General features: G+C 32.8%; 2 protein-coding genes across 3 annotated transcripts in view; both read right to left on the bottom strand.

Moving 5' to 3' along the window:
- Positions 1-22270, bottom strand: part of LOC139483478 (uncharacterized) — a 766788-nt gene that overhangs the window by 660388 nt on the left and 84130 nt on the right. The gene's annotated exons all lie outside the window — the stretch shown is intronic.
- Positions 811-3701, bottom strand: LOC139482720 (uncharacterized). Of its 2 annotated transcripts, none has more exons than XM_071266787.1 (3): positions 3018-3701; positions 1505-1985; positions 811-964 (listed from the first exon to the last, which is right to left on the bottom strand). In XM_071266787.1, exons 2-3 carry the CDS (start codon positions 1953-1955, stop codon positions 933-935), a joined length of 483 nt encoding a protein of 160 aa, XP_071122888.1. In that variant the 5' UTR covers positions 1956-1985; positions 3018-3701; the 3' UTR covers positions 811-932. The 2 variants fall into 2 exon arrangements, with proteins under 2 accessions (XP_071122888.1, XP_071122887.1); XM_071266786.1 differs by having other exon boundaries at positions 3012-3699.

The following is a 22270-nucleotide window of genomic DNA, read 5'->3' on the forward strand; positions in this document are numbered from 1 at the left end:
AAAGTTGATTGCTTTTTCTTCTGCAAACAACACCGAACATCATTTGAAAAACTAACACAGTTCATTATATCCATGTTAATGTAAAAAGAGGTCCAACCGATTAAAAGTATCTGTGTAATATCATATGTGTTATCATAAACTTACACTCTTTCAAAAGGTCAACACGCACACATTGCAATAGATTTGTCTCTTCATGGTTTATTGCTTGTTTTCATTTTGCTAAAACAAAAAAAAACAAAACAAAAACTGCCAAATATTTCAAGCAATACATTGAATTATTAAGACTATCAAACAACTACCTATATTTTTTTATTTTCCTTTTATTATGAATGAAATAAGACGGTGGATATATGTAAAACAAATCTGGGATAAACACATAACAAAACAATATTCCATAAAGGAGTGCCTAGATAATAAAGCTGTGAATATATATATAGCATCAACCGCTGATGCCCTTATGGACAAATATTTCTTATATCTTTCTCATGAAAAACAAAGAGAAAATGCTTTCCTGTTTTGTCTAATGTTTCTCACGGCACTATACAAGTTTTCTGGATTTCACTGTAAAGATACTTATAGATACAAGTTTATAAAGTCTCACACATATTATTAAAGTATGTAAATAGCGATTATATGAGTAGTATGTTATTAGCAATATTAATATAACAGTATTTGCTGCAGTGCATGTGAATATTTTTGAAAAAAACCCAGTAATTATACAGTCACATATTGGTCAAATCTTTAACTTTAGTCCAATATTTTCAACTTGGTTCACATTCTTCATCTTGTTGTCTATAGTTTTATGAATAGATAGTTGCAACCTGAATTTGACAGATTTATGTTTCTATTATAGATGATCGACTTCAAATCTGGTACTTTGGTAGACTGTGGGCTTCTTATGATATGTTTCTCTATTGTGGTTGAACATTGATTTAGTGCTCAATTTCAACTTCAATCGTCATCCCTAAAATAAAATTATATATACTAATTGAACGATTGTTGTTGTTTAATGCCCAGTGGCATTTGTATAATGCACATTTACTGATTAGGACGAGAACAATTTACCAAAGTGCAATTGGTATATCATTTAATAGGTGCTCCATTTTTACTGCCGGTTTAAAGAAGACTAAACATGACAATATTTCTATTCCTGAGTTACCCTTGTTATAACTGTTTCAAATTATACTTCAAATATTTATCAATGGAAAAATCAGTAGGCGAAGCTAGAATGACTACTCATATCAGGTAACGGAAAGCAAAAAATATATCGCAGGGTCTTAGCTAATCTCAACTTTAATAAATTGTTAAGTCTGCATACACTTATATTTTAATACAAACAAGTCTTCATTTAACCTTATCCTTTTACAAACAAGTCTAGTAATGGTCATTGTCATTTCTAGGAAATCATGAAAATAGCCCAGATTATATTAATAAATATTAAACATTACAGGAAAAACGAAAAAGGCTAAGAATTACAAAAAAAAACGGTTAAAAGTATATGTACCTGATATTTCATTTTCAATTGATTTCACTTCCTCTCCAGAAATATTTTTAGCCAGAATGTCCTTCAGATGATCTGTATACAGCCTTGTTGGTGTGTTATGGCGATCAAATCTTTTTAAAAGCTCACTTGATATATTACTTAATTCATTGAAACGTATTTCGTCAAGTTTAAATATCTGAGAATGTTGTAATTCGTTTCTTGTAAGTCTTATGCGCTCAATATCATCTCCAATAGCTATGTCCGTATTCTTAAAATCTTGCCAACATCCTCCCCATGGCCCAGGAGGACATGGTCGGTGGTTTGAATTACTTGGAACATGTTTATTAAGTTTCCTGTGTTCACTGTATAAGTATGTTATATCACAATCACACCTTTGACGTAGATGTGGTTTATCTGGTTTTAATAAATCATATAAAACATCAGCAAAAATATTCAATGCTATCATTCCCATCTTTGTAAAATTAATTTCCTCTTCTGTGAACTGGAAAGAAAATAAGAGTTGTGATGTAAAACACGAACAAGATAATCTACAATAAGACTTCACATAAGTTTTGGTTGAATCAATTGACAGTTAACTTAGTCAAGTACTCACAGAAGTTTTTGCAAGAAAACAAAAACCATAACAGTCTATATAAATAAGTAAAACTAAGGAGCTGGCACCAAAGCCGAAACTAACTTTTGTTCAATTGGAGAAATCTGTGAATAATGTTTCAAAATAATTATTGACAAAATCTTGCCGATAATATTTCAGAAATAGTTTGTTTTGGTATCAATGATATTAAGGAAACAGTGTCAAATTTATGTTTTTTTCTTACATAGGAAAACCATTATCATTAAACACATGCATCTGTTGATATTTTTTAGCACCTGGTCTAACAATATAAAACATTCACGATAATATGATTGCTTCAACTTAACTAACAGCAGTATGATGACTATCAAAGGGGAAAGTTCCACAAAGGCAAGTGTTGAACCGAAAATAATGCCATTATTTAATGATAAAAAGGATTTATGTTGATAAAAAAAATTAAAATCACAAAAATACTGAACTCCAAGGAAAACTCAATAGTAAAGTCCCTAATCAAATGACAAAATCAAATGACAAAACACATCAAAAACGAATGGACAACAACTGTCATATTCCTGACCTGGTACAGGCATTTTCAAATGTAGAAAATGGTGGATTGAACCTGGTTTTATAGACATGTAAGAAAGAGAAATAGAAATATTTCTGTCAACAATTCTGTTTCAAGCGTTTGAATTTACATTCTTAAATTAATTCACATTCATTTTTGTGGAAGTCAACATTTGTTCAACTTTAACCATCGATAAAAGAACACTTACCTTTATTTTTTTTAACAATTTTTTTCTTCTTCTATATATATCTTGTCATTGTTCAATCTTTAATTTATTATAATATGGAATGGAAAACTGAACTTCTCCTGTTTTATCATTTCGATTTTTAGGAAATGAATATAGCACAAAAATACAATGTGATGTTACATACCCGTGCCGAAATGGCTGTTCCTGTTGCCCTTTCATTGACATTCGAAAACACCCTCTCACCAGCTTGGACACGGACACGTACCTCAAAACAAAAAAAAGTATGTCATTCATTTTCAATAGAAAATAGTTGGTAATATTCATGAAAAGTTTACGCAGACAATTTGTCAATGTAGGTGGCACCTATCATATTCTTTTATTCTATTTTGATAAAGATAGGTAGAATAATCGACATATCCAAGCATGCAAGTATGTTTAAATTCTTTGGCTATGTATGCATATTAGTAAAACAAGTTAGATTTCTCTTCAGAGATGAGTTACCTCATAAAACTGGAAATTAGTCTTCCTATAAGTTTCATACAACTCAAGGAAATGTTTGTTTTTTTACATTCAGGGACGAAGGTAAACGGCGCAAAATCATAGAAATAGCCTACTCGGTCAGTAATGCTAAAATGCTAAAATGTTAAAAATGCTCAGTTAAGAGTATCATGACTTTATAACATGACTTGTCTCAATAGTTTGCATTTCGATGGAATAAACTATTACAAAGCATATAGTGTCAATCCAAAGACAATTGCTCAATTTGACGAATGCATGATATTTTCTCAAGAATTTGTTTTAAGTAAAACAAGTAATACTTATAAATTTATCTTATTTGACATTGCACTTTATGTAATACTTACTACATTTGTACTAGTTATACAAATATGCTATACAATAAAATAATAGCTTGTTACCTTGGTGGATTCAACTGTAGTTTGGGTTTGACTTGAACTCTGTGACAATAAAAAATAATTTTTAAACAAAAGTTAATAACCACTATCGGTTGACCGCTACTACCTTATATTTAATTAAAACATCACTCTACTTAAATCTATCAATTATTAATAAAAATAATCATAAATTTTATGTGGTGAGAGCAGAGCTTTAACCCAATTTAGAATTTACTTAACCCATATATATCGAAATCTAACATGATGTCCATTATACACTTTATGTACATACCCGTGGTAAAATATGAATATATTGTTCGGGCGGTTCCGATTGTACTCCAACGTCATATGTTTTTTTTTGTGACATGCAAGTAATTAAGCTATCATTTAAAATCATTCAAACCTATCTAAATACGTTATTGTAATAGTTAAAGCATGCCACTAGTTCCATTTGCTCTGTTCTCTAACGTCTTAATTGTGCGTTATTTATGGGAATGGCAATTTTTTTTCTTCACCGAGAGCGCCTCCATCCAAAAGAATTGCCATATTCGTCCTATAAGAATAGAAATAATTCATGGGGGCTTGCATTCATACTGATTTTACCACGGGTTTGCCCTTTATGCTGATATTTCACTCTCGCTGTAAAATATTCGGCATAAAGAGCCAATCCGTTGTAAAATTAGTATAAATTCAAGCCCCCATGAATTATTTCTTCAATAACAAACAGTAACACACTGACCTGTTAAAGTGCAAATAATATTTTTATCCCTCAATAACTATAACTTTAGTACCCAGGAGAACAGCAAGGAAAACTTTCATAGGATATAGGTAGATGGAAGGACTGAAACATGGTACTATAAGTATACAATATGATTACACATTTTCTATATAGAATACATATAACATGTAAAATATGAATAAATTTTTAACTTACATCAGATGTTTTATGTTGTAGATCTGACCATTCACCAGTGAATGTGTGTATAGCAGTACATGTCTCACAATAATATTTGTTTTCCTGATCTTCACTTAAATCAAATGATCCTGTCACACACTCTGGTTTTGTTTGGCCACATTCCCACTTCAACTCAAATCTGACATTGGACATCTTGAATCTTGTACTTATTAACTTGATTATTTCCTCTGTCACAAAGTCTGCAATGTATTTGAACAAACCTCTTTCAACTTGCTTCCCAAACTGCCAAATCTGAATTTGAATTATATTTGGACCTTTCATAATAAGTAATTTTCTCAATTTTGTCGTTTTCTGTAACTCAAAGACAGCTGAGCTTCTGAAAAGAGTAATTTGTCTTTTCTGTTCCTTAGTGACAACTTCTGCAACGTTATATTTCCTGCACAGTGACGCAATTATATGATTCATTAAATGAGGTGGTAGAAACCTGAACATGTAACATAACCAGGTAGACTTAGTACATACGTTTTCCGTCACATTAAACATTTCGTATATATCACACTCAGGTTCTGATTTAATCATACAGGGTAGATAATAGAGAGGTTTGTCATCACCAGCATCACTTTGAGTTTCCGATGTGTTAGGACGTATAATGATATCAAATTTCTCCATTACATTCAGGATATGATCCTTGTGTTTGGAAAAAATGCTTTCACTTTTTCTAAATATGTCGTCTAAAACCTCGCTATGCAATTTTCCTCTGCTATACAATTCATTCCATTTGTTTTTATTTCTTATACTAATAGCACTAAATTTTTTGGCTGTGACAATACATCTAAAAACATCAGACAACCACTGTGTGTCTAAAATAATATAAGAAGGAAGATCATTGAAATAAACTAAGGCTCTGATCTCATGGTGAAATTCCAGGAACAATCTAAGTTCTTCATCATTAAGTGGCTGAGGTGTATCAATAGCAATCTTCTGAATTTCTTGAAAGGAAATAATAGGTAACACCTTCTTCTTTTCTTGAAGTCGTTTTTCAAGCTGAATAAATTTTAAAGGATAATCTGTATTCCATGTTCTCATTGTTCTTGCTAAATTTAGGATGTTTTCTCGTATTTGCTGGAATACACTGGGATCATCTTCTGTATTGGAAATGAAGTATTCTTGCCTGATATGTCCGAGTTCATCGTCTGAGATATTCTCTGCATACTTTAAAATATTTTCTCTGCATGCATCATCAATCTATAAAGAGACAACTTAATCCTCTTATCTACATACATGCATGATGGGTTTATTGTACTATATCATATTTCAGAAATTGTTGAAAGATCTTTTGTAAACTATTAAAACGGATTGCTTTTCCTTTAAAAACTTTTAACCTTACAATGTGATAAAGCTTTCATTTATATATTGTCAATATATGTCATATCTGTTGGTCTGGTGAAACAGTAAAACAGGTATCTGTACAAATAAACACTTTGCTGTATGGGCTTTTCTCATTGTTGAAGGCCGTACAGTAATCTATAGTTGTTAATTTCTGTGTCATTTGGTCTCTTTTGGAGAGTTGTCTCATTGGAAAACATACCACATCTTTTTTTTTATAGAAACAACTGACATCATTTGTAATTTCCAATACCTTTTTTACATCACAGATCAAGGCATCTTTCCAAGTGCCAACAATAACTATCGGTGGATCAAGATCATCTGATGTTCTCTTATTGATATCAGATTTATTTCTGTCCTCTTCCAATCTACTGTAACAGTGTATTGAATCCATCCATAATTGGAATAAATCTACAAAGAAATGTGTATAACATGTATAAAGAATTCATATCACCATTCATTCAAGTTTAATGTCATAAATGTGGTATGATAGATAATGAGACAGCAATTCACAAAAGATCAACAGACCAGAAGATAAACAGCTAAAGGTCACTTTTCAACATTTTCAAATTATAGCAGATACCAGCAATGGAGGAACGAATTTACAAAAAATAGTTATTACAAGATAACAAGTTGTCTGGCTTAAAAATAACATTTTATTTTCGGCTTTTATAATGGACTGTGTCAATCATTTTCTACTATTAATTGATTACTGACCTTTTTATTTACTGTTTCTATTTTACTGTATCATCAAAATCATTGCCAAAGAAATTATTTCAGATGTAATTTAAGTGCATTGTTCTATCATGGGAAACAAGTTATGTATACTGTCTCTATTTGTCTAAAAATGTCTTAATTCTGTTTGAGTTTGTCTTACTAATTTTGTGCGTATGATGCGCTTTTCTATATAAACATGATTAACCTTCATAAGGAATGCTCAAATTCAAAGATTCGAAAGCCAAATGTATGAGACCTAAACACGTTCAGAGCTGTATAACCAAAAGGCATATATACTAAATAGAAAATTTCATCTAAATAAAATTGAGAATGGAAATGGGGAATGTGTCAAAGAGACAACAACCCGACCAAATAAAAAAACAACAGCAGAAGGTCACCAACAGGTCTTCAATGTAGCGAGAAATTCCCGCACCCGGAGGCGTCCTTCAGCTGGCCGCTAAACAAATATATACTAGTTCAGTGATAATGAACGCCATACTAATTTCCAAATTGTACACAAGAAACTAAAATTAAAATAATACAAGACTAACAAAGGCCAGAGGCTCCTGACTTGGGACAGGCGCAAAAATGCGGCAGGGTTAAACATGTTTGTGAGATCTCAACCCTTCCCCTATACCTCTAACCAATGTAGAAAAGTAAACGCATAACAATACGCACATTAAAATTCAGTTCAAGAGAAGTCCGAGTCTGATGTCAGAAGATGTAACCAAAGAAAATAAACAAAATGACAATAATACATAAATAACAACAGACGACTAAAGTCAACTTAGACTGATGGAATTGGAACCTTGAGGAAATTTTCAGTCAGCCCTTAAATTCACAAACAAAAAAAATCCCAGTTCAATGGTTCTTAGCACTCGAAATTATTTAATTAATAAATAAGTCATGAATTGGAGGTTTAATACCTTACTCTGAGAAAACCTAATAAGCAATATCTATGGCATTTGTTGGTAAAAGGTTTTATTTGACCTTGACCTAATTTTCAAGTTTGTTTCTAAAAAACTATAAGCAACAAATCAACTATATTTTGTGTATCCAATGATTGTAAGGTGCATATGCATTTTGGTTTAGTTTATCTGACTTTGGCTTCATGTTCTTTAATTATGTTGAGTTAATGTGATACATGTAGTAAAACTATATATTCAGATATTAAGGACTATCAACATGAAATCAATGAACATGCGAGACATTTCAGCATGTTCACTTTTGTTATATCTGTTGTGTATCCACTTCCTGTTTGCTAAACGGTTTATCATTTTACAACACTCATTGTACAATGCAATTTGTCAAAGTTTTCTTGGCTTTTTTTTAAGGGAATGATAATTTATATTTGGTGTGCAGCTTCAGTATGTTGAGTTGTAAAATATTTCCATACAACAAATACAGTTAACATATTGAATATAGTATTATAAAAAATAACTGAAACAAAAAAACTTAAAATTACCACTCAACCATGAAAATGAAGTCAAGGTCAGATGTCACCTGCCAGTTGGACATATACACCTTACACTCATTCTATACACCAATTATAAAAGACTTATTGCTTAAAGTATCTGATATATGGACTAGACCAGGGAAACTTAATCTTATTCACTGCTCCATGAAATGATGCCGAGGTCAGATGAAAACTGTCTGACGGGCATGAGGACCTTGCAATGACATTAACGGTACCAATTTTCCTACACCAGATGAGCATTTCGACAATACATGTCTCTTCAGTGATGCTCATGGCTAAAATATTTGAAATCCAAAGCATATATAAAAGATGTAGAGCTATAATCCACAAGGTCCAAAAAGTATGGCCAAATCTGTGAAAGGAATCAGAGCTTTGCATGAGGGAGATACATTCCTTAATTTATAATAATTTCTAACATTTTGTAGCAGCAAATTTTAATAACACAACAAAAATCCGTATTTTCATTCCGGTACCGAAGTACTGGCTACTGGGCTGGTGATACCCTCGGGGACTAACAGTTCACCAGCGAGGCATCGACCCAGTGGAAGTACTCATTAACGGTACCAATTTTACTGCACCACATGCGCATTTCGACAATACATGTCTCTTCAGTGATGCTCATGGCCAAAATATTTGTAATCCAAAGCTTATATAAAAGATAAAGAGCTATTTTCCACAAGGTCCAAAAAGTATAGCCAAATCTGTGAAAGGAATCAGAGCTTTGCATGAGGGAGATACATTTCTTAATTTATAATAATTTCTAACATTTTGTAGCAGCAAATTTTAATAACACAACAAAAATCCGTATTTTCATTCCGGTACCGAAGTACTGGCTACTGGGCTGGTGATACCCTCGGGGACTAACAGTTCACCAGCGAGGCATCGACCCAGTGGAAGTAATAACATTAACGGTACCAATTTTACTGCACCACATGCGCATTTCGACAAAACATGTTTCTTCAGTGATGCTCGTGGCCAAAATATTTGTAATCCAAAGCTTATATAAAAGATGAAGAGCTATAATCCACAAGGTCCAACCAGATGCTCCGCAGGGCGTAGCTTTATACGACCGCAGAGGTTGAATGTGTTCTAATGAACTTAAATTTTTTGTTTTCTCTTAGAGCAATTCACTATGCTGTTGAATATTAATCCTCTCAAAAAAATGTTTGAAGAAATTTTCTTTTTATTTATGAAATTTCAAATGAGAAAATTGAACCCAATTTTTTTTTATCCAATTTTTTTTTATCACATCCCCCTTTCCCTTATTCCAAAACTAATCTCAATTAAAATTTCTAATGGAGTTTGCAACAATAACTTCTAATTTAAATACATCATAAAATATTAAGATGTAAAAAAACTGCTTGTTATCACTGAATGGTAAAGATTAATTTAATTTATCAGTTGGTAGTAAAAAGTGAATATACATTGTATATTGTATATAACAAAGATTTAAGTTGATTCTGGACAAAGAAAGATAACTCCAATTAAAAAAAAATCTTGCTATTGTGCAATTAGATATTTCTTGCTTACTATTCTGGACAAAGAAAGATAACTCTAATTAAAAAAAAAATTGCTATTTCACAATATTGTGCAATTAGATATTTCTTGCCATTGCGCTATACTGTGCAATTGAAAAGACTTACTATTGTACAATACTTAATATAATAATTTTAGATCCTGATTTGGACCAACTTGAAAACTGGGCCCATAATCAAAAATCTAAGTACATGTTTGGATTCAGCATATCAAAGAACCCCAAGATTTCAATTTTTGTTAAAATCAAACTAAGTTTAATTTTGGACCCTTTGAACTTTAATGTAGACCAATTTGAAAACAGGACCAAAAATGAAGAATCTACATACACAGTTAGATTTGGCATATCAAAGAACCCCATTTATTCAATTTTTGACGAAATCAAACAAAGTTTAATTTTGGACCCCGATTTGGACCAACTTGAAAACTGGGCCAATAATCAAGAATCTAAGTACATTTTTAGATTCAGCATATCAAAGAACCCAACCGATTCATTTTTTGTCAAAATCAAACTAAGTTTAATTTTTGACCCTTTGGACCTTAATGTAGACCAATTTGAAAACGGGACCAAAAGTTAAGAATCTACATAAACAGTTGGATTCGGCATATCAAAGAACCCCAATTATTCAATTTTGGTCCTTTGGGCCCCTTATTCTGTTGGGACCAAAACTCCCAAAATCTATACCAACCTTCCTTTTATGGTCATAAACCTTGTGTTTAAATTTCATAGATTTCTATTCACTTATACTAACGTTATGGTGCGAAAACCAAGAAAAATGCTTATTTGGGTCCCTTTTTGGCCACTTATTCCTAAACTGTTGGGACCTAAACTCCCAAAATCAATCCCAACCTTTCTTTTGTGGTCATAAACCTTGTGTCAAATTTTCATAGATTTCGATTAACTTAAACTAAAGTTATAGTGCGAAAACCAAGAAAATGCTTATTTGGGCCCTTTTTGGCCCCTAATTCCTAAAATGTTGGGACCAAAACTCCCACAATCAATACCAACCTTCCTTTTGTGGTCATAAACATTGTGTTAAAATTTCATAGATTTCTATTCACTTTTACTAAAGTTAGAGTGCGAAAACTAAAAGTATTCGGACGACGACGACGACGACGACGCAGACGACGACGCCAACGTGATAGCAATATACGACGAAAATTTTTTCAAATTTTGCGGTCGTATAAAAAGTATAGCCAAATCCGTGAAAGGAATCAGAGCTTTGCATGAGGGAGATACATTCCTTAATTTTTAATAATTTCTAACATGCATGTACTACATATTGTTATCCTTATATACATAATAAGAGAGAAATGTCAAGAAGTCACTGAACCATGAATATGAGGTCAAGGACAAGGGACATATGACAGACGGAAACTTCATTACATAAGGCATCTATATACAAAGTATGAGCATCCAAGTCTTCCACCTTCTAAAATATAAAGTTTTTAAGTAGTTAGTTAACGCCATCGCCGCCGACAGATCACTATCCCTGTGTCGTGCTCTCTCAACAGAAGTTGCAGGCTCGACAAAAATTGCTTACTCGATACAACTTAACACTTCCAAGCTGCAGACAAAATATCAAATCACTCCCTTTTACAGAAGCTAAGACAACTATGTGATAGATTTCTTACGAACATACGGGGTCGAGCCATTACTAGATCTGCTTCCATCTTTGGCGACGCAGGAAAAAAACCGACAACAACAAAACAGACATAGTGCTGAAAATGATGAACACCAATTAATCAATAATTCAATCAATCAATGAAATAATTATATTGTACAACTGGTATCAATTTACCGTTTACAGTTTTAAATAATCTATAGGAGGTTTAGAAATAATCTAAAAACTATAATTTAAGGGCAATAAATCCAACAAGGAGTCTGCTAAATTTCACACTTTTTCACTTTCATGTTGATCTCAGAGAGTTGCATTCATAAGTTGTTAATGTCACAATCTCATCCAGCTGATCATTTTTCTATTTTTTTCTAAACTATTAGAGTTTTCAGGAAAATATCTAAAAATTAATTCACAGTAATTATTCCAACAAGGAGTAATGTGACGATTTCCATCAAGTTGATCTGTTTGTTGATCTTATCTTGCTGCCTACACTTAATTCCTTCCTGTGTGTTTTAAAGGTTAGAAGACACTTTACCAAACAATAAACAAAACAAATGCAAGATTAGGTCAATCGTCATTAAGAACAAAACTTTTCCATTACTTTATTTATGACATTTTCTTTTTTATTTCAAGATATTAAACAGACAATACAAAAAATAATTGCTAAATATGAACATTTCAGGAGCAATGACTTCGAAACAGATTGTCCATTTTCCCCGGAATTTTTCAGAGAAGGAAGACCTCGACTTTTTATCAGTTTTGCTCTAACTGTTTTATGTTTGAGATATACATCAGATACTGTTTTTTCTTGAGTTTTCTTAATAATGTTGTATTTTGTATACTGTAGTTTACTTTTTTTATCTTCAGTATCTTTCACTTTTGTTTGGCATATACAGTTCAAAAAGTAACAAAACTTTTCCAAACAAATCAGTCTATAAATAGTTGCTATGCCCTTGACCTTTAACTTACTGAACCGAAAAAATAAAGAGTGTTTTTCCAATCACATCTGGCATGTTAAACCAAGTTTGGTTAAAGTTATACATAATATACAACATATACCATCTGGAAAGATAAATTTTGTCAAAACTTTAGACTATCAATCTGCTGTGGACTTTGACCATCTTGACTTTAAATGTATTCATCACCGAGTTTTGGCATTTACCAACCGAGTTTGGTAACAGGTAGTCTTGATTCAAAAGATACCATCCGAAAACCAAAATTTAGCTTAATTTCTGTCTAAAAATAACTGTTGTGACCTTGACCTTTGACAAACCAGAACTCATATCAGAATACAATTAATATTTAGTTAATGTTGAAATATTAACAAATTTGATTGTGAATTAATCAATTAAAATAAACTGCGTTGGATAATGTTAACCTGGATTGTTGATCATTCCAAAATAAATAAATAAGCATTTGGCAAAACCATCAATGATAACAGAAAAGGCAAATGGAGATTATTGCTTTGTTATCATTGACTTAACCACAACTTTAGGAATATCAAAGTGACACAATTGGCACATGCTATAGACTCCTTGCAGAAAAGAAAGATTAATAAAAGGAATTGCTGTAGTTTTCTTTAATGAGAATTTAACCCAACGTCTGGTGATATCTAACTATTACAATGCATTGTATGTATTGATAAAGAGCTGCTCAATGAGCACATAATATGCCCGTCGCTTTTTGAACAAATAAAGTTCTATGCATTTACCTTTATATGATGTGCACTTGTCATTATATGATGTGTAAACATCCTTATATGATGTGCAAACATCATTATATGATGTGCAAACATACTTATATGATGTGCAAACATACTTATATGATGTGCAAATGTACTTATATGATGTGCGAATGTACTTATATGATGTGCGAATGTACTTATATGATGTGCAAACATTGTTATAAGATGTGCAAATGCACTTATATTATGTGCAAATATCCTTATATGATGTGCAAATATACTTATATGATGTGTACTTATCGTTATATGATTTGTACATATCATTATATGATGTGCAGTTACCATAATACTATGTGCAAATATCTTTATATGATGTGGTTGTGTCATTATATTATGTGCTTGTTATCTTATATCATGTTGTTCGGTTAACTTCATTATATGATGTCGAAACGTCATTATATCATGTGCTATCATCATCGTTATGGTCAAAGAACATGATTACGATTAGAATGATAACTGATTCCGATCTGCTTCTGTAAACTATAAACCCGGCTCAAATATGTGTCTATCGCTAGCGAGAGTGCAATTAATAAGAAAATGGGACAATGCATTTTAACACAAGAGTGCACACGCTGAAATGTCTCGCCTTCTATACTAATCATTGATATTATGTTGATAGTCCTAAGTATAAAGCTTTATTACAACTGTCTTATAAACTTAACATTAACCAAGATAACTAAACAAAGACCAATGAACCTTGAAAATGAGGTCAAGGTCAGATGAACCATGCCAGGCAGACATGTACAGCGAACAATGCTTCTATACAACATATATAGTTGACCTATTACTTATCGTTTAAGAAAAATAGACCAAAACACAAAAACTTAACACTGTGCAATGAACCGTGAAAATGAGGTCATGGTCAAAAGAAACCTGCGCTACTGACATAAACTAAAGATCATAAAATATTTCCATAAACCAAATATAGTTGACCTAAGGCATATAGTATTAGATCAAAAGACCAAAACTCAAAAAACTTAACTTTGACCACTGAACCATGAAAATGAGGTCAAGGTCACATGACATCTGCCCGCTAGACATGTACACCTTACAATCATTCCATACAACAAATATAGTAGACCTATTGCATATAGTATGAAAAAAAACAGACCAAAACACAAAAATTTAACTATAACCACTGAACCATGAAAATGAGGTCAAGGTCACATGACATCTGCCCGCTAGACATGCACACCTTACAATCATTCCATACAACAAATATAGTAGACCCATTGCATATAGTATGAAAAAAACAGACCAAAACACAAAAATTTAACTATAACCACTGAACCATGAAAATGAGGTCAAGGTCAGATGACACCTGCCAGTTGGACATGTACACCTTACAGTCCTTCCATACACCGAATATACTAGCCCTATTGGTTATAGTATCTGAGATATGGACTTGACCACCAAAACTTAACCTTGTTCACTGATCCATGAAATGAGGTCGAGGTCAAGTGAAAACTGTCTGACAGACATGAGGACCTTGCAAGGTAGGCACATATCAAATATAGTTATCCTATTACTTATAATAAGAGAGAATTCAACATTACAAAAAATCTGAACTTTTTTTTCAAGTGGTCACTGAACCATGAAAATGAGGTCAAGGACATTGGACATGAGACTGACGGAAACTTCGTAACATGAGGCATCTATATACAAAGTATAAAGCATCTAGATCTTCCATCTTCTAAAATATAAAGCTTTTAAGAAGTTAGCTAACACTGCCGCCGTAGCCGCCGCCGCCGCCGGATCACTATCCCTATGTCGAGCTTTCTGCAGGCTCGACAAAAATCAACAATTTCAAACATTTCGGAGGGAGATCAAGATCAATTAATACAGGAGCTAATTGCAGAAATTTGCACTGTGACGAAAATATGATAAAACAAACTTTGAGGCTCTTTATAGCTTGCTATTTGGGTTAAGCAAAGGCTACGTGTTGAAGGTCAACTTGCACTTTGACCTATGCTTGTTTACTCTTACAAATTATGACTTGAATAGAGAGTTTTCTCATTCGCTCTCATACCGCATCTTCTTCTTTCTATTCATTGCAAAATACATCATTGAACTCACAATCAGTTTTAAAAATATTTCACAACAATAGCTATAGAATTATCTACTCATGCATAATATGGCAAGATGGTTTGTTTTATAAAATATTATTGAATGATTTAAATGGTAATAGTTATCAAAGGTACCAGGATTGTAATTTAGTACGCCGACGCGCGTTTCGTCTACATAAGACTCATCAGTGACGCTCATATCAAAGTATTTATAAAGCAAAGTAAGATGTATAATGTAGTGTTACTCCTCCAAAACGATACAAAGTCGGAAATATTTGTGATATGACGTATACATGAAGTGTTTTGTACTTCCTTAATTTGTCTTTGAAACAATCTTTTTCCACAGAATAAGCCAAAATATCCAAATTCGGAGACCGCATGCTTAGTCCTCGTACTGCCAGCAAAATGCGAAATGGTCAGGTTGGGTAATGTACACATTTTTGTATATACAGATTGTTTATATTCAACTTATTTTAATGGAGATTTTTTTAATTGCTAAAAAAAAAAATCTAATTCTGCAACTTGAGTATGTCAACAGATTTGGAGTGGCGTCAACAGTTTCTGAGATACATCGGTAATGTCAAGAGATTTTACATATGTAATATGGTTATTTAGTTAACAGTGGAAAAAAAACCACTGAAAATCACACTTTGCCACACTTTTTCGATTGAGGGTATTTGTTATTTTTATTTTCCAACAGAGATGAATGGGGTTATGACCGTCTTTTGCATTATGTTCCTTGTTTTCGTCTCTTTAAAGAAAAAGAATTAAATGCATTAGCCGTGTCCAAATCTTTACTGTGTCCACCTTATTACTGTGTCCACACTCTTTGTTTCAACACTTGCATCTTCTAGTAATTATAATTCGGAATACTTTGCTTGCTTCTGACAATGGTGTTCGACAAGGAGAAAACTTATCACCCCTTCTATTTTATTGTACTTTTGATTGACTAAAAAAAATCTTAGTGAGTTGAAATATTACAGGACTTAACAGAACTATACCAGAAGATCTGGAAAGAGAATTAGAAATATATCTTAAATTTTTCAATATATTGTGTCGAGTACTCGAAAACCAGTCCTGAAGAAGCTTTGTTCATTCATAAAAAAAAAATGTGTCCAAAGTACACGGATGCCCCACTCCCACTATCATTTTCCATGTTCAATGGACCATGAAATTGGATAAAAAATATAATTAGGCATTAAAATTAGAAAGATAATATCATAGGGAACATGTGTACTAAGTTTCAAGTTGATTGGACTTCAACTTCATCAAAAACTACCTTGACCAAAAACTTTAACCTGAAACTTGCACTTTCATTTTCTATGTTCAGTGGACCGTGAAATTGGGGTCAAAAGTTTAATTTGGCTTTAAAATTAGAAAGATCATATCATAAGGAACATGTGTACTAAGATTCAAGTTGATTGGACTTCAACTTCATCAAAAACTACCTGGACCAAAAACTTTAACCTGAAGCTGGACAGACGGACGAACGGACAAACAGACAGACGGACGAACAGACAGACGAACGGACGCACAGACCAGAAAACATAATGCCCCTCTACTATCGTAGGTGGGGCATAAAAATATAAACACGTGCGTTTGTCCTCCTGACTAAATGCTTTTGAAATCTCTCTCTCTTGTTTTGTATATATTGTAAAGTTATTATTGTTATCTCTTTACTGATGTCATACATTGACTTTATGAGAATAAAAATATAGATTTAGAGGCCATAATTATACCGATATGGATGTTTGATTTGATTGATTGATTAATATTTAACACACTCTATAATGTCCGTATTAATAAATCGGTTACCAGTCAAAAATGAAAGCTACGTACATAAGTAGAAATCTCTTTGGTAGCAATACATCGGAATGTTAAAATAAATAAATAAGCAATAATTATGGTAATTTTCTTTCATTGGGGGTGGGGACGTCTGAGGAAACAGTGGATTTTTCTCGTTTTTTTTCCCATGTCTACACCTTGAAGAAGGAAAAGCAATCAATAAATACCCCCTTTTCCAAAGACCTACACATTTTAACGCCCCCTCCCCCTCTTTCCAAAAAAAAGCCACCACCTGACAACTAGAGGCTCTCAAGAGCCTGTGTCACGCACCTTGGTGTATGTGCATATTAAACAATGGACACAGATAAATTCATGACATAATTGTGTTTTGGTGATGGTGATGTGTCTGTAGATCTTATTTTACTGAACATTCTTATTGCTACAATTATCTCTATCTATAATGCACTTGGCCCAGTAATTACAGTGGAAAATAATTTCTAAAAATTTACAAAAATTTATGAAAAATGCTTAAAATTAACTATAAAGGGCAATAACTCCTTAAGGGGTCAATTGACTATTTTGGTCTTGTAAACTTATTTGTAGATCTTGTTTTGTTGAACATTATTGCTGTTTACAGGTTATCTCTATCTATAATAATATTCAAGATAATAACAAAAAACGGCAAAATTTCCTTAAAATTAACAATTCAGGGCAGTAACTCCTATGTTCTATTTTTAGCCGTGGCAGCCATTTTGGTTGGATGGCCGGGTCACCGGACACATTTTTTTTAAAATTAGATACCCCAAAGATGATTATGGCCAAGTTTGGATTAATTTGTCCCAGTAGTTTCAGAGGAGAAGATTTTTGTAAAAGATTTCTAAGATTTACGAAAAATGGTTAAAAATTGACTATTGCTGTTTACAGGTTATCTCTATCTATAATAATATTCAAGATAATAACAAAAAACGGCAAAATTTCCTTAAAATTACCAATTCAGGGCAGTAACTCCTATGTTCTATTGTTAGCCATGGCAGCCATCCTTGTTGAATGGCCAGGTCATCGGACACATTTTTCAAACTAGATACCCCAAAGATAATTGTGGCCTAGTAGTTTCAGTGGAGATTTTGTAAAAGATTACTTAGATTTATGAAAAATGGTTAAAAATTGACTATAAAGGGCAATTACTCCTAAAGGGGTCAACTGACCATTTCGGTCATGTTGACTTATTTGTAAATCTAACTTTGCTGAACATTATTGCTGTTTACAGTTTATCTCTATCTATAATAATATTCAAGATAATAACCAAAAACAGCAAAATTTCCTCAAAATTACCAATTCAGGGGCAGCAACCCAACAACCGATTGACCGATTCATCTGAAAATTTCAGGGCAGACAGATCTTGACCTGATAAACTTTTTTATCAAATGTCAGATTTCCTCAAAATGCTTTGGTTTTTGAGTTATAAGCCAAAAACTGCATTTTACCCCTATGTTCTATTTTTAGCCGTGGCGGCCATCTTAGTTGGTTGACCAGGTCACGTCACACATTTTTTAAACTAGATACCCCAAAGATGATTGTGGCCAAGTTTGGTTTAATTTGGCCCAGTAGTTTCAGAGGAGAAGATTTTTGTAAAAGATTACTTTAATTTACGAAAAATGGTTAAAAATTGACTATAAAGGGCAATAACTCCTAAACATGTCAACTGACCATTTTGATCTTGTTGACTTATTTGTAGATCTTACTTTGCTGAACATTATTGCTGTTTACAGTTTATCTATAATAATATTCAAGATAATAACCAAAAACAGCAAAATTTCCTCAAAATTACCAATTCAGGGGCAGCAACCCAACAACCGATTGACCGATTCATCTGAAAATTTCAGAACAGACAGATCTTGACCTGATAAACATTTTTATCCCTGTCAGATTTCCTCAAAATGCTTTGGTTTTTGAGTTATAAGCCAAAAACTGCATTTTACCCCTATGTTCTATTTTTAGCCGGGGCGGCCATCTTAGTTGGTTGACCAGGTCACGTCACACATTTTTAAAACTAGATACCCCAAAGATGATTGTACTTTAATTTACGAAAAATGGTTAAAAATTGACTATAAAGGGCAATAACTCCTAAACGGGTCAACTGACCATTTTGGTCTTGTTGACTTATTTGTAGATCTTACTTTGCTGAACATTATTGCTGTTTACAGTTTATCTCTATCTATAATAATATTCAAGACAATAACCAAAAACAGCAAAATTTCTTCAAAATTACCAATTCAGGGGCAGCAACCCGACAACCGATTGACCGATTTATCTGAAAATTTCAGGGCAGATAGATCTTGACCTAATAAACTTTTTTATCAGAAGTCAGATTTCCTCAAAATGCTTTGGTTTTTGAGTTATAAGCCAAAAACTGCATTTTACCCCTATGTTCTATTTTTAGCTGTGGCGTCCATCTTGGTTAATTGGCCGGGTCACGCCACACATTTTTTAAACTAAATATCCAAAAGATGATTGAGGCCAAGTTTGGAATAATTTGGCCCAATAGTTTCAGAGGATTTTTGTAAAAGATTACTTTAATTTACGAAAAATGGTTAAAAATTGACTATAAAGGGCAATAACTCCTAATCGGGTCAACTGACCATTTTGGTCTTGTTGACTTATTTGTAGATCTTACTTTGCTGAACACTATTGCTGTTTACAGTGTATCTCTATCTATAATAAGTTTCAAGATAATAACCAAAAACAGCAAAATTTCCTCAAAATTACCAATTCAGGGGCAGCAACCCAACAACCGATTGACCGATTCATCTGAAAATGTCAGGGCAGATAGATCTTGACCTGATAAACATATTTACTCCACGTCAGATTTGCTCTAAATGCTTTGGTTTTTGAGTTATAAGCCAAAAACTGCATTTTACCCCTATGTTCTATTTAGCCGTGGCGGCCATCTTGGTTGGTTGACCGGGTCATGCCACACATTTTTAAACTAGATACCCCAATGATGATTGTGGCCATGTTTGGTTTAATTTGGCCCAGTAGTTTCAGATGAGAAGATTTTTGTAAAAGCTAACGCCGGACGACGACGGACGACGGACAATGGACGCAAAGTGATGAGAAAAGCTCACTTGGCCCTTTGGGCCAGGTGAGCTAAAAATGGTATGACTGCCAATGAGACAACTCTCCATCCAAGTCACATTTTATAAAAGGAAACCATTATAGGTCAAAGTACGGTCTTCAACAGGGAGCCTTGGCTCAAACAGCACAGCAAGCTATAAAGGGCTCCACATATTACAAGTGTAAAACCAAGGTTCTAATCTATGTAAAAAACGAGAAACAAGAAATACTCATGAACCACATCAACAAACGACAACTACTGAACATCAGATACCTGAATTAGGACAGTTGCAAACAAGTGCAGCGGTTTTACACGTTTTAACTGTACCAAAACTTCACTCTGATCTGATCTGAAACAAAAGTGTCACATAACAAATGACTTAACTCAATCAAGACATGTTAACACAAGTGAACATACACTGGACGAATAAATTTGATCTATGATACAATGCAACTACAAAATCAAAAAAAAAAACTAATGGATGAATAATTAAAGTAACAGTTTGTATTAGGTTTTGGATTTTCAAAATTTTGGCATCAACTATCACTGAAGAGACATTCGTTGTTGAAGAAATGCGTTTCTGGAATTGCAATGGTTCAATTAATTTATTAATTGACTAATTGCTTCACATATTTTTCTATGTACTCATGGTACTCTGTACTCATGGTACTTGAAGGAATAATGGGTATATATAGTTCTTGACAACAACTTGCATCTTAAGCTTAGTAAAAATAAAATTTAATGTTAAATATTTTTATTCTCACTATATAAAATGTTACCTTTTGCTTTTTTGTCGTCAGCCTCATTGAGTTTTGTAACAACAAGATAAATTGCATCTGGTGACAAAAATGTTTGATGTGTGTGGTAAAATTCTTCATCTCCTGCAAAATCCCATAACAACAATGTGGCATACTCTTCTTTGTCATATAAATCAACATTAGATTTAAGCATGGTTTCAATATCCTTTTTAGCTTCTTCTATTGATTGATTTGGCTGCTGATTGGTTACTGGAGGTTTTATTGTAGATTCAGTGGATACTTGAGGTTTAACTGTAGATTCACTGTATACTGGAGGTATTTCAGACTGCCCCGATACTGTCTCTGATACCTCACTACGTTTGTACAGAATGGTTTTGGGGGTGTTGTCCGTCACAGCGTCATGTGTTTCGTCTTCTACTGACTCTTCAATTGTTCCTTTGTATTGTTTCAATAGTCTTGCGTGTATTTCAGCTTCTTCATTGGTTCCTATCATTAGAAAATTACAATCATATGGAAGAAATGTAGATAAATGTTGAGTAAGATCATATTATAAAATCAGCAATAAAAATACAACATCAATTTTTTTTCCAATCATTAATTCTAAAAATATACACATGGAGAGTTATCAAAATTGAAAAATGGAGTTTCTTTGGTTGATTGGAATATTGAAATAGCAGTTTTTGGGGTTCAATGAAAACCCACAAAACTTGATGCATAAATTTCATATATAAATTCTGGGAGTTTGGAATTAATACAGTTGACGTGGATTTCGTAGCTTATCCTGCTCTCACATGTGAAGACATTGATTTAAAAAAGTGATATGAATGCCAGGCTATACACAAAAGGATGACGTTGTAAACAATTACAACTCACTGTTTGCCTTCAAAATATAAAAAAACCCACACCGTCTCATTATGATTCAAGTTTAAATTTTTAATGCAATATTATCATTCTTAATGGAGGCTTCTTATCAATGTTGGGAAATATCAATTAAATATTATCATCAATAGTAGTTTGAAACTTTATTAAGCAAACTATTGACAATAAGATATATGATTTTTTTTTATTTAAATTCATATATACAGAGATACATGTAGATATTAAAAATGGTTTCCACTTAAATACTGGATATTTGAGGATGCTGAGTGTATGGAAAGTATGTATGTAAATTTTCCATCATGTATTGCATTTATTTATTAAGTCCAAATTGGTTTTAATTTTTTATATATATATTACGATTTTTCACGTTTTTATTTTTTAGACGTACATATCATGAACATTGCTGCTGGAAAAAAAGTGGCTGCTATCTTAATTGGCAGCTAAAAGTGGCTGTACCTGAGTCTGGTTCAAAATAATTGTATAATAAAACATAGAATAGTTATCAAAGGTACCAGGATTATAATTTAGTACGCCAGACGCGCGTTTCGTCTA

The sequence above is a fragment of the Mytilus edulis genome, chromosome 7, assembly GCF_963676685.1.
Source record: "Mytilus edulis chromosome 7, xbMytEdul2.2, whole genome shotgun sequence".
NCBI classification, from domain to species: domain Eukaryota; kingdom Metazoa; phylum Mollusca; class Bivalvia; order Mytilida; family Mytilidae; genus Mytilus; species Mytilus edulis.